This window comes from Corylus avellana, chromosome 5 (genome assembly GCF_965113065.1).
Source record: "Corylus avellana chromosome 5, dhCorAvel1.hap1.2, whole genome shotgun sequence".
Classification (NCBI taxonomy): Eukaryota; Viridiplantae; Streptophyta; class Magnoliopsida; order Fagales; family Betulaceae; genus Corylus; species Corylus avellana.
This window is the reverse complement of record NC_142494.1, coordinates 25820133-25833476: the sequence shown is the minus strand read 5'-3', so window position 1 is coordinate 25833476 and position 13344 is coordinate 25820133. Positions and strand designations below refer to the sequence as shown.

The window sequence follows — 13344 nt, the reverse complement described above, 5'->3', positions numbered from 1 at the left end:
ATGAAAAGGGTGCTGCCCAGTATCATTCCAGTTGACGACCAAACAATTTTGCTTTCACAATTTGAAAGAACAAAGCTATTCACACAACAACAAAAATATATTGAAACAGCAAGTTGCCCAAAATGACAAAATGTGTTCTTGTCTTTATGTCAGAACGAGGTTTTGAAACAGAGTAAAGCCTCCTCCTAGGGAGTGGAGTGTTCGGCAAACCTTTTCAAATTCATACATTTTTCACTTTTAATTACTATTTAAATAAAAAAAATTACTATAAAACAAAAATTTTTTACTTTTCAATACAAAAAATTCAAAACTTGGTACCATATCATTCCACCTAAGCTACAGTAAAAAAGGCAAAAAAGTTTGCCAAACACTTCCTATATATATATCTCCTCAAACTAACACACAAATTGTAATATAATCACTCAAACCACATTTTCCTTTTATTTTGCCTCTCCTTTTTTCTTTATTTTTTTTCCCAGTAAAATAGGGGAGCGGGGTTACTTAGTTCCTTCATTAGAATGTTCCCTTAAATCCGACAGAAAAATGGTAAAATATTCATTATACTCCTATTAATTATGTGAGAACACAATTACATCCTTATTATTCGTCTTTTTTTTTAAAAAAAAAAAAAAATTAAATTAAATTTGAGAGAAATAAGTATAATTTCTTCTATAATTTGTGATATATCGTAGTGAATGATAAATAGGAAATTACCAGTGGAAATTTAAAAGAAGGGGTTTCGGGGAAGTTTGTCCAAGACTTCTTTCATGTGGTGACAGCCCACAAGGGGGTTCCACTAACACTGACACCCGCAAAAGCACTTAATCCATGTACATGGTGGGTGGTTGACCAACTAAAGGACCCATTGTCCCATTTAGGACGTCGCACCCGTTTAATACTCTGGTCCTAGCCATTCATTATTTTAAGATGCTATTTACTAATAATAGAGGAATGCTACAATGCATTCTACTCACCATCTCTCCACCATCCCTTCACCTTGTCATCTTGATTTTTTCAAAGAAAAAAAAAAAAAAAAAAAAAGCAAAGAGAGAAGAGATGGCAGGGTGATGGTGGGTAGAATGAAAAAAAAAAAGCGTATCTCATAATAATATGTTGCACAATTGTTATACAAATCGATCATGTGTTAGTAAAAACTAATTAATTTGATTAATATTTGTTAAAAAATTAAGAATTAATTTTTACTACGTCAACTTAATTGGATGACAGTCTATTAAAAAATATTATTATTTTTTAAATTTTTGATGGAGAGCTCATTATATATATATATATATATATATAGTGGGGAATGGTCCTTTAACCCAAACTTTACTTTGTATACTCTCCATCTTATCTTTTTTTTTTTGGGGGTTTATCACTTTGATATTGTCCTTTTAATAGGTCTCTTGAGTCTTGATGATAATAAGTAACTTATGGGTACCCACCAAGTCAATTGGTCCCACAAAATTAATTTTCCTTGCAAAAGATAATATGAAAGGATCGTTAGCCACAAAAAAACAATATATTCTTTAAGAAATATTAGTTATAATTAATAATATTTAGTGGAGGAAAATTAATAAAATGGCTCAAAAAGATAAAGGGGCATTCAACGCTTAGATTGTAGACCAGCTGTGCTTGAGAGATGAATAATAAAAAAAAGCCCTTATGCTACACGTCCTTCTATGGATTTATTTAACCAAATTATGGACCCATTTGGCTAATTTACTAGTGGTTTTACCCTTGAAAGATAAAGGTTCCAAATTGTGTCTCTCTTTCTTTTCTTTTCCTTTTTTTTTTTTTTTTTTTGCCTCACCTTGAAGGTTTCAATTGATTCTACCACTATATGTATCGATAAATAGATATACTAAAAATTGATAATTGGAGTTGCAATGTCTCTTCTTCAATCCCAAAATAATAAAAATACTATGCATAAAAATAAAAATTAAAAATTAAAAAAAAAAGAGAGTAAAAAGCTTAGAATAGACCGAAGTAATGCCTTTTTTTCTTTTTTTTTTTAGTTGTCTATTTTTTTCATTTTTTATCTTATAGAAAGTATTTTTGTTATTTTGGGTTGCGAAAAGAAGACATTGCAACCCCATGGTAAATCAATATAATATATTAATCAAATTAAAAAATTGAAAGAAACATTACAAATTAAGTGATAGATTGAATGGGTAAATATAGTTTCTCCTAAATAAAACCTTGGCTTCTGGCTTCTGAGCAAGTTTAGGATGGCCAATTAATTTTCTTCAAATCAAGTTATAGGGTACGACGAAGAAAAATAAGTTTAATATACTATATTACTATTATTAGATTAGTCATTTGAATTTGTGGGAATAAAGTATATGCTATAGACATGCGTGTAAAATGAATTAAAATAGACAAAAAAAAAAACTAATGAGATATACAAATTTAGTTTGATCAACGGTGATTAAAGCAAAATACCAAAAAGAAAAAGGAAAAAAGATTATTATATTTATAGGTTAAGCTGCAAAAAGCCCCTCTTATTGTGAAACATGCATGCAAGTGAGTAAATCATACTCACCACATTTAATACAAGTATCATCATAAGATCTAACGGCTTAATTAAGAAAACGCGTATGCTTTTTTGTAATTTCCTCTTCTTTTTTGGCGTTTATTTGTTCCTTTCCGCCCCATGCTAATGGTGTATAAATACGTACAACCCCACTTCGCCAACCCACCATCACCCAATTCCACACCTCTCTTCCTCTATCAGTCATGGCTCTCTGCAACAAGGCCATGCTTTTTTCCCTCTTCTTCACCTTCTTTTCCCTCTCAACCCAACAACAACAAAACGACACACTTTCTCTGTCTTTCCCTCTCATTTCAGTTTCCCTCCGTCCAAACACCTCCTCCACAGCTCTCAACCCTTCCCTCGTTTCCCAGGCCAGGCGAAACCCAAGGCTCAGGACCCCACAGTACAACTACAAAACGACGTTCACGTATTCGGTGGCTCTGATCGTTCGGCTCCCCATAGGGACACCACCGCAGACCCAAGAGATGGTGTTGGACACTGGCAGCCAACTCTCGTGGATTCAGTGCCACAACAAGGCCCCAAGGAAGCCCCCTCCTACGGCGTCGTTTGACCCCTCTCTTTCCTCTTCTTTCTCTGTTCTCCCTTGTAACCACCCTATTTGCAAGCCCCGAGTTCCCGATTTTACCCTCCCAACTTCCTGCGACCAAAACCGCCTCTGCCACTACTCCTACTTCTATGCAGACGGGACCTTGGCCGAGGGCAATCTCGTCCGAGAAAAATTATCTTTTTCCCGTTCCCTTGTTACCCCGCCTTTGGCACTCGGCTGCTCTCAGGATTCTAGTGAGTCCAAGGGTATTTTGGGAATGAATACTGGACGCTTGTCGTTTGCTTCCCAGGCCAAAATCTTGAAATTCTCGTACTGCGTGCCCACCCGCCTGACTCGACGCGGGGCCTTGCCAACCGGGTCCTTCTATCTCGGCAACAACCCGAATTCGGGCGGGTTCAGGTACGTGGACCTCTTGACTTTTCCTCAGAGCCAGCGGATGCCAAACTTTGACCCTCTGGCGTACACCGTTGCGATGCAAGGGATAAGAATTGGCGGGAAACGGCTGAACATCCCGCCGTCCGTTTTCCGACCGGACGCTAGCGGTGCGGGTCAGACCATGATCGACTCAGGGTCCGAATTCACGTATCTGGTGGAGGAGGCGTATAATAAGGTGAGGGAGGAGATAGTGAGACTGGTGGGCCCGAAGCTAAAAAAGGGTTACGTTTACGGAGGAGTGTCCGATATGTGTTTTGATGGCAATGCGATGGAGATCGGACGGCTGGTAGGGGACATGGTTTTTGAATTTGGTAAGGGGGTGGAGATTGTGGTGGAAAAAAATCGGATTTTAGCTGAGGTGGGAGGTGGGGTCCGATGCATCGGCATCGGACGGTCAGATAGGCTAGGGGCTGCGAGCAGTATAATCGGAAATTTTCATCAGCAAAATCATTGGGTGGAGTTTGATCTGGCCAATCGTAGAGTTGGGTTTGGTAAGGCTGATTGTAGCAGATCAGTGTAGTGGGGGGCAGAGTGTATTAATGTGTAGCACTGTACAAAATAAAATATCAGGGTGGGGTCATCTTGTGTGATGATTTTATCGAACGGTCTATATATCAAATCAACCTTACTAGAAAGAGAAAAAAAAAGAAAAGAAAAGAAATCATCAAAAGGCCATGTGATATGGTGACTATCAACGGTTAGGGCCAGTCCAAGTGTTGTATTATAAAATCGAGAGTAATGTATATATGAGGGGGGATGTGAAGTATGTTTAGATAAGTTGTGCAATGCATTTGTGCTTTAGTTTGTGGAGTACTACTCATAAAAAAGTTATTACTATTTTTGAAAGAGGCTTTCTTTTCAGAGTATCTTGTTATTAGTTGCTTCAGATTGTTGTCAAAGTAGCAGACGCCTTGTCTTATACTTGGCTTCATTTTGCCTCAAAATTTGATTTGATTTGATGAGAGCAATGTATATAATCATAAGTATTAAACCTAAAAAAGCAGATGCTCTAAAAAGAGATAGGTGCTAAAAATAGGAGTAGATGGGACCCCCACTAGGAGAACCTCCTAAAAATATCAAATTTGATCGCCTTACCCACATGGAAAGTATGTTATATGGACAACATGAGAAAGAACCGGCAGCTCTTGTGTTGCGTGGCAATGGAGCTTTTTGTTTCTAGGGTTTTACGAGGAAATGGTGGGCTCCACTTGAAGACAGCTACTTCGGACTCTTTTGCCGACCCATCCACAACCTGCTTCCACTCAAAAATCTTGTACCGGTTTTACCCTCTTTTTTACCCAAGCACGTGCCATTAATTTTTAAATTTTTTTTATCTCAATCCCATCTCACCAGTCATCATGAAATTGAAGATGGAAGAATGGCGGCAAGCAACGATGTCACCGTCAAACTCCCTACTGTTTTACTTAACAAATTATCTAGTATTAAAAAAAATGTTAAATTAAATAATTGCTGGGTAAGGTAAATGCACGAGTGCTAAATGCGTTAAGAAAATAAATAATATAATAAATAGTGGGGCCAAATATTTAAAAAGAAAAGAGTGGTTAAACATCATATCGTTCAGGCTCTTTTGACGCACAGAGGGGAAAATGAACAAGTACGTTTACCAGATTAGCCACGTGGCTGCATTGAAAGACTCAAAAAAAGAAAAAGATAATAAATAAATAAATTTGGAGCATAAATGAAAATGAAAATGAAAAGGGTTTTCCTTTGAGAAGAGGGAGAACAGCTGGCAAAAGAGAAAAGTGGAGTGTGTAATATGGATCGAAATCTCACTTTCAGCCAAATCCTCGAGAGTCGAGAACCAAACCAAAACGCAATCAATTAAGCTCTCAACGCAGAGACGCACGTCCCTAGAATCTCACTTTCTGAAACAAAGATGAGCATGACATTTTAATACAACCTACCTACCCTTCCGTCTTTTTTGAAAAAACCAAAAAAAGAAAAAAAAAAAAAGAAAAGAAAAGCCAAGAAGCCAGCAATCTTTTGAAGTTGTAGGTGCTAGCAGGGCTCTAGCTGCCCCTTTGGTCCCCCACTTGTCCACTCGTTTCTTCTATGGAGCCCATCCCCATCGTTCTTTTCTCCTCCGGCCCATCCATCACTCTTGAACCGTTTTCTACGCCGAGCAAGGCAAGAGAAATACTATATATATATATATATATATATAGTTTTTATTTTTATTTTTTATTCCTCTTTCGTCCTCCATTTTCTAAATTCAATCATTAAATCGGTAAAACTCTAATTTTAAAAATAATTTTATTAAACACTTAAATTACTTTTTTAAAAATAGTGAAATCCAAATAGCATTTCTCGAAAGGCAAATGAGTTGTAGAAGAGGAATAGGAGATGTGTTTGTGTGTATTGTGTAGTCACATCGGAGTGGACAAAGTCCTACTCCTACTACCTACAGAGTTGTAAGGACACCTGTTAATCGATCCGACCTTCAAATCTTGGATTTCAATATTGGGCATTGAGAAATGTCAACCTCAACGAAGACGTAGTAGACGTAAATCTTAATAATTGATGATTTAGACGTGTCAGAGCAAATAGCGATGATATAGATGTTGTCACTGTTACTGTGTGCCAGCTGCCCACTCAATCGCATTCCTTTTTTTGCAATAAATTTATGCGTGCATCTTGATCTAATGCATTGAAAGGAACACTACGCAATAATAAATTGGTTTTTGGGTTACGCTCAAATTCCCAAATCCAAAATCAAACCCAAAATCTTCTGCCGACTTGGGAGAAAAATCGGAAAAAAGACAGGACTATACCCCCCCAAGTTGCAGCTGTAATTTGGCAACGTACGTTGTCGCATCTTTCTCTTGCTCCGGCTTTCATGCATGTTAAAAGTACTAAAAGATTGTTACAAAAAAAAAAAAAAAAGTACTAAAAGATGGTTCCATATCTCCTCATCTGTCTACCTCAGTCTTTTAGAATCAACTAAAGGTCCAAAGGGGTTTACAGTAATGTTATAAGTATCATCATTTTAGATTAGAATCCCTCCAAGTAATTAGAAAATCTCATTTTTTTAAATTTTAGCCATTCAAAACATTTAAAGGTCTAAAAATATTTAGGAACACAAAAATAAAAAAACAAACTTAACATATCTGATTATATCAAATATTAAAAACATTTATTTAAAAAAATAAAAACAATTGGAGGAAAAACCATCCCATGGGGTGGCTCACCGCCGCTGCCCATTCCATGAGTGACTGGAGGTTGCGCAAGGCCACCCCCAGCAGATTTGGGGGTGGCATGCGGCCACCCTGCCCCCTTCGTGTTTTCTTATTTTGTTTCTAAAATAATTAATTTTTTAATTTAAATTTGGTATAGAATCCAATATGATTGTGTTTGTGTTTGAGTTTGGAGATTGAAATATTTTGAACCCTTAGATTCATCTAAGGGCTGAGATTAGAGAAAATGATATTCTCATTTTCCCCCTCAATTAGAGGGTATTCGGATCCCATCATTTTATTATTTTAAAATTAACATAACTTTCAAAATCATCATTAAATTTTTAACGACTTACTACTAAATTTTAATGTAGTAGTAAATTTAAAAGCCAAATTAATCATGAAGAGATAAAAAGATGGTAGTATCATTATTCAAAGGTTTAATACCTCCATTTCACGCTCGAGTTGCTTAATAGAAATAATCCTAAGTTGATAAATATTTTCTTAAGAATCATGCTTCAACTTTAAGGTCGTGTTCGGTATATAAAATAATCATTCCTCTAAGAATAGGAATGGCTATTACTAATAGAGAATTGATACACTTACGTACAAATTTTACAAAGAGAAGTTTACTAACTGACGTGGAGCCAATGTGGCTGAGCTACGTCGAATAATAATAAAAAATAAAAATAAAAAATTAGTCCAACAAAATATGAAGATTTTATTAGATTATAACATATCTCAAATGAAAAATGCTTCAATCTAATAAAAACTTCACATTTTGCCCATAAAAATCTATATAGCAAGATGCTACATTTTTTTTTGTGAAGGAAAAAAGACAAAACTAAAAGAAGATGATGTGACATCTTGCCACATGGACTTTTATGGGCAAAATATGAAATTTTTATTAGATTATAGCATATCTCTTGTAAAATTTGTACATAAGTGTAGCAATTCTCTTACTAATAATATGAGTTATAGAATGGACCGACTATTTATATTCTTTAGTTTTGTGGCAACACATATTCTTTCACTATAATTGAATCAAAATTTCTAGTGAAAATTAGTAAATTGAATTTTTAACACTCTTTTCATGTGTGGACTTAAACTCCCTCCCAACAAGTGAAACCCAACACATGAACGTAGAATATTTAACTAGAATGAAAAAAAAAAAAAAAAAAAAAAAAAAATTGTGAAGTCATGATTCAAATTCAAAATTTCGAACGAATACCATGTTAAATTATCAATTATCCCAACAATTTAAGACCATATAAAATTAAAATGGTAAGTTTATTCATGCAAAAGCAATGAAAATGAATGAAATATAATAGCCACCGTACCAGGATGAACTTGCTGAGTTGGCTGCTGGTTGCTAACGGCAAGAAGATTGAGGTAACCAGACTGCACATTCAACAAGCCAATCTCATTTGTGCGCATTCAAATTCAGCTTACTTGAACTTAAATTTAGCTCAGTTTTCAAGCAAACTTACGCTCTATATTCATTATTCGGATTGAGATCCCCTCAATTACTCAAAAGAAATTCTCATATTACAAAATCGTTGCCCTTTGTTTTAAATCCAATATCCATGCAAAGATTGGAGGACTCCTTTATGAAGCAATTACTAAAAAAATTGAGTGGGGATTATCCAACTTCCAAGATATTCAAGCAGGAATGTTATTTCTTGGACATTCATAGCTAAATCTATATTAACCGGCTCATAGGTTGTCTCTGCAATTTCTGTACAATATCTTCCACTTTGTATACTGTTGAATGTTGTCAATGTGACTCATCCCCATTAAGGCAGTTAGCCATTGCCAAACTTGCATTCACTCGTCAACTAGGCCATCCTACTTAAAGACATGTGGCAATCATCTTATGTGATCTTCTGAATGAATTCATCAAGCAGTGAAGTATAACGTCTGTAATCCAACAGAAGCACCTTGGCACTTTGTCATTCATCAAAATCCTCTGGCTTTCCATGCTTGGCATGTCCTAGTAGATACCTGCCTATAATGTCATCTAGAAGCAACCCCTAGACAAGCATAAGCATATATTAGCACTTTTTTTTATCTGCCTTTGCTCACACAAAACCACTGGTAAGCACATTATATGTTAAAACACTCTGCCATGCCTTTCACCCTCCACCACTTCTGAATCCTTTCCAGATGCTGGATCAGAAGTAAGAAGTTAAAAAGCAGAATATTCTGCTAAGATCAAGGGACCTTGCCCATTTCAAGCAAACTAAAGAGCCTGCTACTGTCCGAAAACCAAGACACTTAATAACCATCTATGGAATCTCCTTACAACTAACTAGATCAAAGGTAATATATTTGATCCCCATCACCATCATGATTTAGCTTTCGAGCTCCATTGCTGAAAGAAATAAAAGAAGCTCATACTACAACCTCCCACTGGATCTGCACAATGTCGATAATGTGTTCTTTTTGAATGGGATGTCTATTGAAAGGCTTAGCTGCAGATGATACTTTCTCATGGGCTCTCTTGACTGCAGTAACTCTTGCCATACAAACAACTTGATGTGAGTTCAAATATGGCCAACTGAAAGCTACTTTCTGTTCCTTGTTTCAAAATTCTGTCAGAGAGCTTCAACCTATGTCCATAAGCAATGATTGGGCAGCTCCTCCATGACTGGAAACCATACATTGATTGGAAATAATCTGAAGTCGCTCTATTCATTTTTGTTCTTTTGGGAGATGAAAACTAAGGAAATCATCTCAAGTCTTCCCTATTCATGTACATGACTGGTATTCACTAGTCCACTGAGCCAGCTATCCTTGACACATAATTTCCAACACACGCGGAAATCATCCCCTCTAGTGATCCTTTGAAGTTTTATTGAATTCATGAACTAGCGAAGTATAAGAAGCAAAATCTGGAACAAGACCTTTCTCACTTCGTAATTTATCAAAATGCTTAGGGTTGCCATGCTTACAATGCCCTTCTAACAGAATGTTGTAGGTAATATCATCTGGAACCACATGCAAATTAAGCATAGCATCTAAGAGCATTTTAGCATTCTTCATCTGCCCTAGCTTACAGAGTCCATTCATAAGCACATTATACGTTATAACACCTGGTACATGTCCACCAGCCTGCATCTCCCTAAGCAACTTAAAACCTATCTTCACATCACCCTTCTTACAAAAACCATCCATGACCATAGTATATGTTGCATCATCAGGCTTCATACCAGCATTCAACATCTCCCTCAATATTCTTTCTGCATCAACAAGTCTTCCCTCTCTACACAGCCCTGAAATAAGCGCTGTGAAAGCCACATTATCAAGCTCAATCCCTTCTTCACTCATTCCCTTCCTAATCTTCAAGGCTGATTCTAAATCTCCCTCCTTGCAATATCCATCAATAAGTGTAGTGCATGTGACCCTGTCAGGCTTCAAACCCCTTATACTCATCTCATCAACAAGTTTCCATACTTCTTTCAAATCTCCCACTTTGCAAAGGCCATTGATGAGTGCATTGTATGTAATCAAATCAGGTTTCACACCTTTACTCAACATTTGCTTATAAATTTCCATGGCCAAATCAATTCTCCCATTCTTACATTGACCATCGATCAAAGTTGTGAAAGTAACATCATTTGGAACCAATCCCCTCTCACACAATTCATCAAACAAACAATTTGCATCATCCAACCTACTCTCCTTACACAACCCGTTGATCAAAACACTGTAAGTGAAAACATCCGGAGACATTCCCCTCTCCTCCATAATCCTCTTCAACCTAAACCCATCCTCTAATTCCCTAGACTTACAATACCCATTAATCAAAGTATTGAAGCTAACAACCGTAGGACGCAAACCCCGCTTCCCAATTTCATCAAACACCAACCGGGCCTCCTTAAGTTTACCCTCTTTACACAGTTTATGCATCAATACATTGAAACTATACACATTAGACGGAAACCCACAATCCAAAATTTCCCTATAAAACGCCCACGCCGACGCGGGCGAGTTCGACTTCACCATCTTATCAAGCAAATACCCACAACCATGAAATGGGACTCGACACTTATGCTTCCTAACCAACCTAAAGCACTGAATAGCATCGGACACAAACCCATTATCGGTATACGCGTTCATCAAAGCATCAAACACAAAATTGGAGTAATGGGTACCTTTGGTTTCGACTATGCAAGCGAAGACTGAGCACGCCGAGTCTTTGCCTTTCCGAGAGACGACGAATTGGAGGAGGGAGTGGGCTTGTGGGAGCATGTTGTGGGAGCAGAGGAAGTGGGCCATGGTGCAGTAGGAGTGGAGAGTGTGGCGGAAGGTGTGCTGGGAAGAGAGCCAGTGGAAGAATGAGAAGAGAGACTGGGGGGGCAGAGAGCAGGGGTTGAAGTTGATGAGATTGATAACGTGAGTGGCTGTGAGAGAAGGGAGGAGTTTTCTGAGAGAGGAGTCTAGAGGCTTTGTTTTGGTGTTGAGAATGGCTTCAGAGATTGCCGAGAGTATAGGGTCTCGATGGTGAAGTGGTGGAGGGGTGTACTTGTACCAGACTGTGGCGGAGGAGAAGAAGAAGAAGAAGGTTTTGTGAGGTGGAGAAAGGGAGTGCTGGGTTCTTGAGAGTTTTAGGGTCGCCATGGCTGTGGCTTTTGTTTTGGTGGTTGTTTTAGAGGTTTCGATGGTGGTGGTGGTATGACGAGGGACCCGTGGAGAGTTGGGAGCGACACCTGAGGAAATGGACTAGGATAAATTGCCTGAATTTTTTTTTTTTTTTGTTTTTGGAAAAATATAAAGAATTCTTTAAATATTGTCTATTATTTTTAAATAAAATGAAGAAAAATTACTCTAATAAGTTTTGATAAATCATAAACCATCCAACTTTTAAGGGGAGACGTCCATGTCAAATTAAAAAATAAATAATAATAAACACGGACATCCACTAATCGTCATTTTTTTTTTTTTTTTACATATCCGCATAATAGGAAGAGAAAATGTTCAAACTAGTGACTTTTGTTTCATGAGGCGTAATCCCCAATTAATTGAACTACCACTTAAAAACCACCTACGGTCTTTTAAGGCAAAAATGAAAAGTAAAAGAATCTACTCTTACCCCCGTCCTCTACCTAAGAGAAAAATGTGGAAGAAGACGATGGAGGAAGACTCCATCCCCACAAAGAGGCAAGGATGGAAAGTTCCACTCCTACCCTTATGTAGCCTAGTTTTTCATCTAGCTAGAGATGAGTGGGAGTGAAGCAACTCCCACCGCAGCCCTCTGTGGGGGTGGAGCCACCTTTCACTGCCACCGCCTCCCTCTTTGGGGATGGAGGGTGACAATGGGGGTGGATCTCCGCCCCTCTTTTTTCTTGTGTAATTACCTATGAAGCATGGTGATGGGTATTTGGATATTTATGGCATTGTTTATTGGCTTAATTAATGTGGATAAAATGACAACTAGCAAGTTTTCTGTTAAAAACGAGATGAAAAACATGACGTAAGGACTTTTTTGTCACTGGCCTAAGCAAATCAAACACTCCAAGTAGACAAGACGCAAAATTTGCTGAAAGACCAAAAATCGGTTGAAACTTGATTGTTATGATAATACATATGAATTATACAAATAATATGCTCATCGAATAGACTTTAATGTAAGAAAATAATTTGGGAAGCGAGCAAATTTAGTACTTGTTCAAAAGAGAACATTTTGTTGCTCGAAAGAGTGTAAACTAGTTGTTGACAAATTATGAGAACAAATATTGTTTCATCACCCAATTTCACTCGCGTTTGTTCTCTGTAACATCGAATTTTCATAAATATATTTCTTATGTTAAATCACTTAACTAAAAATTTGGAGTGAATTATGGAGCAATGTTTGAACTTATAACATTTAGCTTTAATATCATACTAAATCACTACTGAGGAGGAGGCTGAAATTATTTGCAACTTACTAATAAGTAGATATCAGCAACCGGATAAACTCATATGGCGCCCTACCAATGCGGGTGTTTTCTCAGTGCGTAGTGCCTACCACTTGGAGGTAGAGTGGTGTGGGCCTTTGAAGGGTGAGAGCTCTTGTCGGTATAATAGGAAAAAAATTTGGGACAATATATGGAAATTGAGAATACCCAGTGCTGTCAAAATGTTTGTGTGGAAGGCGTGTTGCAATATTCTCCCAACGAGAGATAATCTTAAGCGGAAGAATGTTAATCAGGATGGGAACTACTTCATATGCACAGGGAGAGTGGAGACAACAAGACATATTTTGTGGGATTGCCTTTCTGCCCAAGACGTATAGGGTGGAAGCAAGCAGATTTTTCAAAAGAGCTGCTGTACTGGAGAGAATTTTATGGAGGTGATGAAATATTTAATGGGGAAATGCAAGCTAGAGGAACTTGAGTTGGCGGGGATCATTGCCCATCAAATTTGGAAGCGCCGAAATAATGCTCTGCATGGAGGAGAATTCTTACACCCGAAGAGGTTAGTTCAAGATGCAGAGGATTATCAAACTCAACTCTCAAGAGCAAATTAGATAGAGGTTAACCAAGGGGAAGTACAAAGTTCGTCCATTCAGCTATGTTGGTCAAATCCCCCCCAATAACAGCTACAAAATTAATTGGGATGCAGCCATTAAC

At 37.5% G+C, this 13344-nt stretch overlaps 2 protein-coding genes across 2 annotated transcripts; one reads left to right on the top strand and one right to left on the bottom strand.

The window, feature by feature from the left end:
- The first annotated feature begins 2681 nt into the window (after nt 1-2681).
- LOC132183095 (Eukaryotic aspartyl protease family protein) lies at nt 2682-4397 on the top strand. The gene has a single exon (XM_059596492.2). The coding sequence runs from the start codon at nt 2737-2739 to the stop codon at nt 4054-4056; it is 1320 nt and encodes a 439-aa protein (XP_059452475.2). The 5' UTR covers nt 2682-2736; the 3' UTR covers nt 4057-4397.
- A 3581-nt stretch (nt 4398-7978) lies between these two features.
- Nucleotides 7979-11417, bottom strand: LOC132180365 (Pentatricopeptide repeat (PPR) superfamily protein). Its single transcript, XM_059593161.2, has 2 exons — nt 8221-11417; nt 7979-8131 (listed from the first exon to the last, which is right to left on the bottom strand). Exon 1 carries the CDS (start codon nt 11351-11353, stop codon nt 9566-9568), a length of 1788 nt encoding a protein of 595 aa, XP_059449144.2. The 5' UTR covers nt 11354-11417; the 3' UTR covers nt 7979-8131; nt 8221-9565.
- Nucleotides 11418-13344: the final 1927 nt, after the last annotated feature.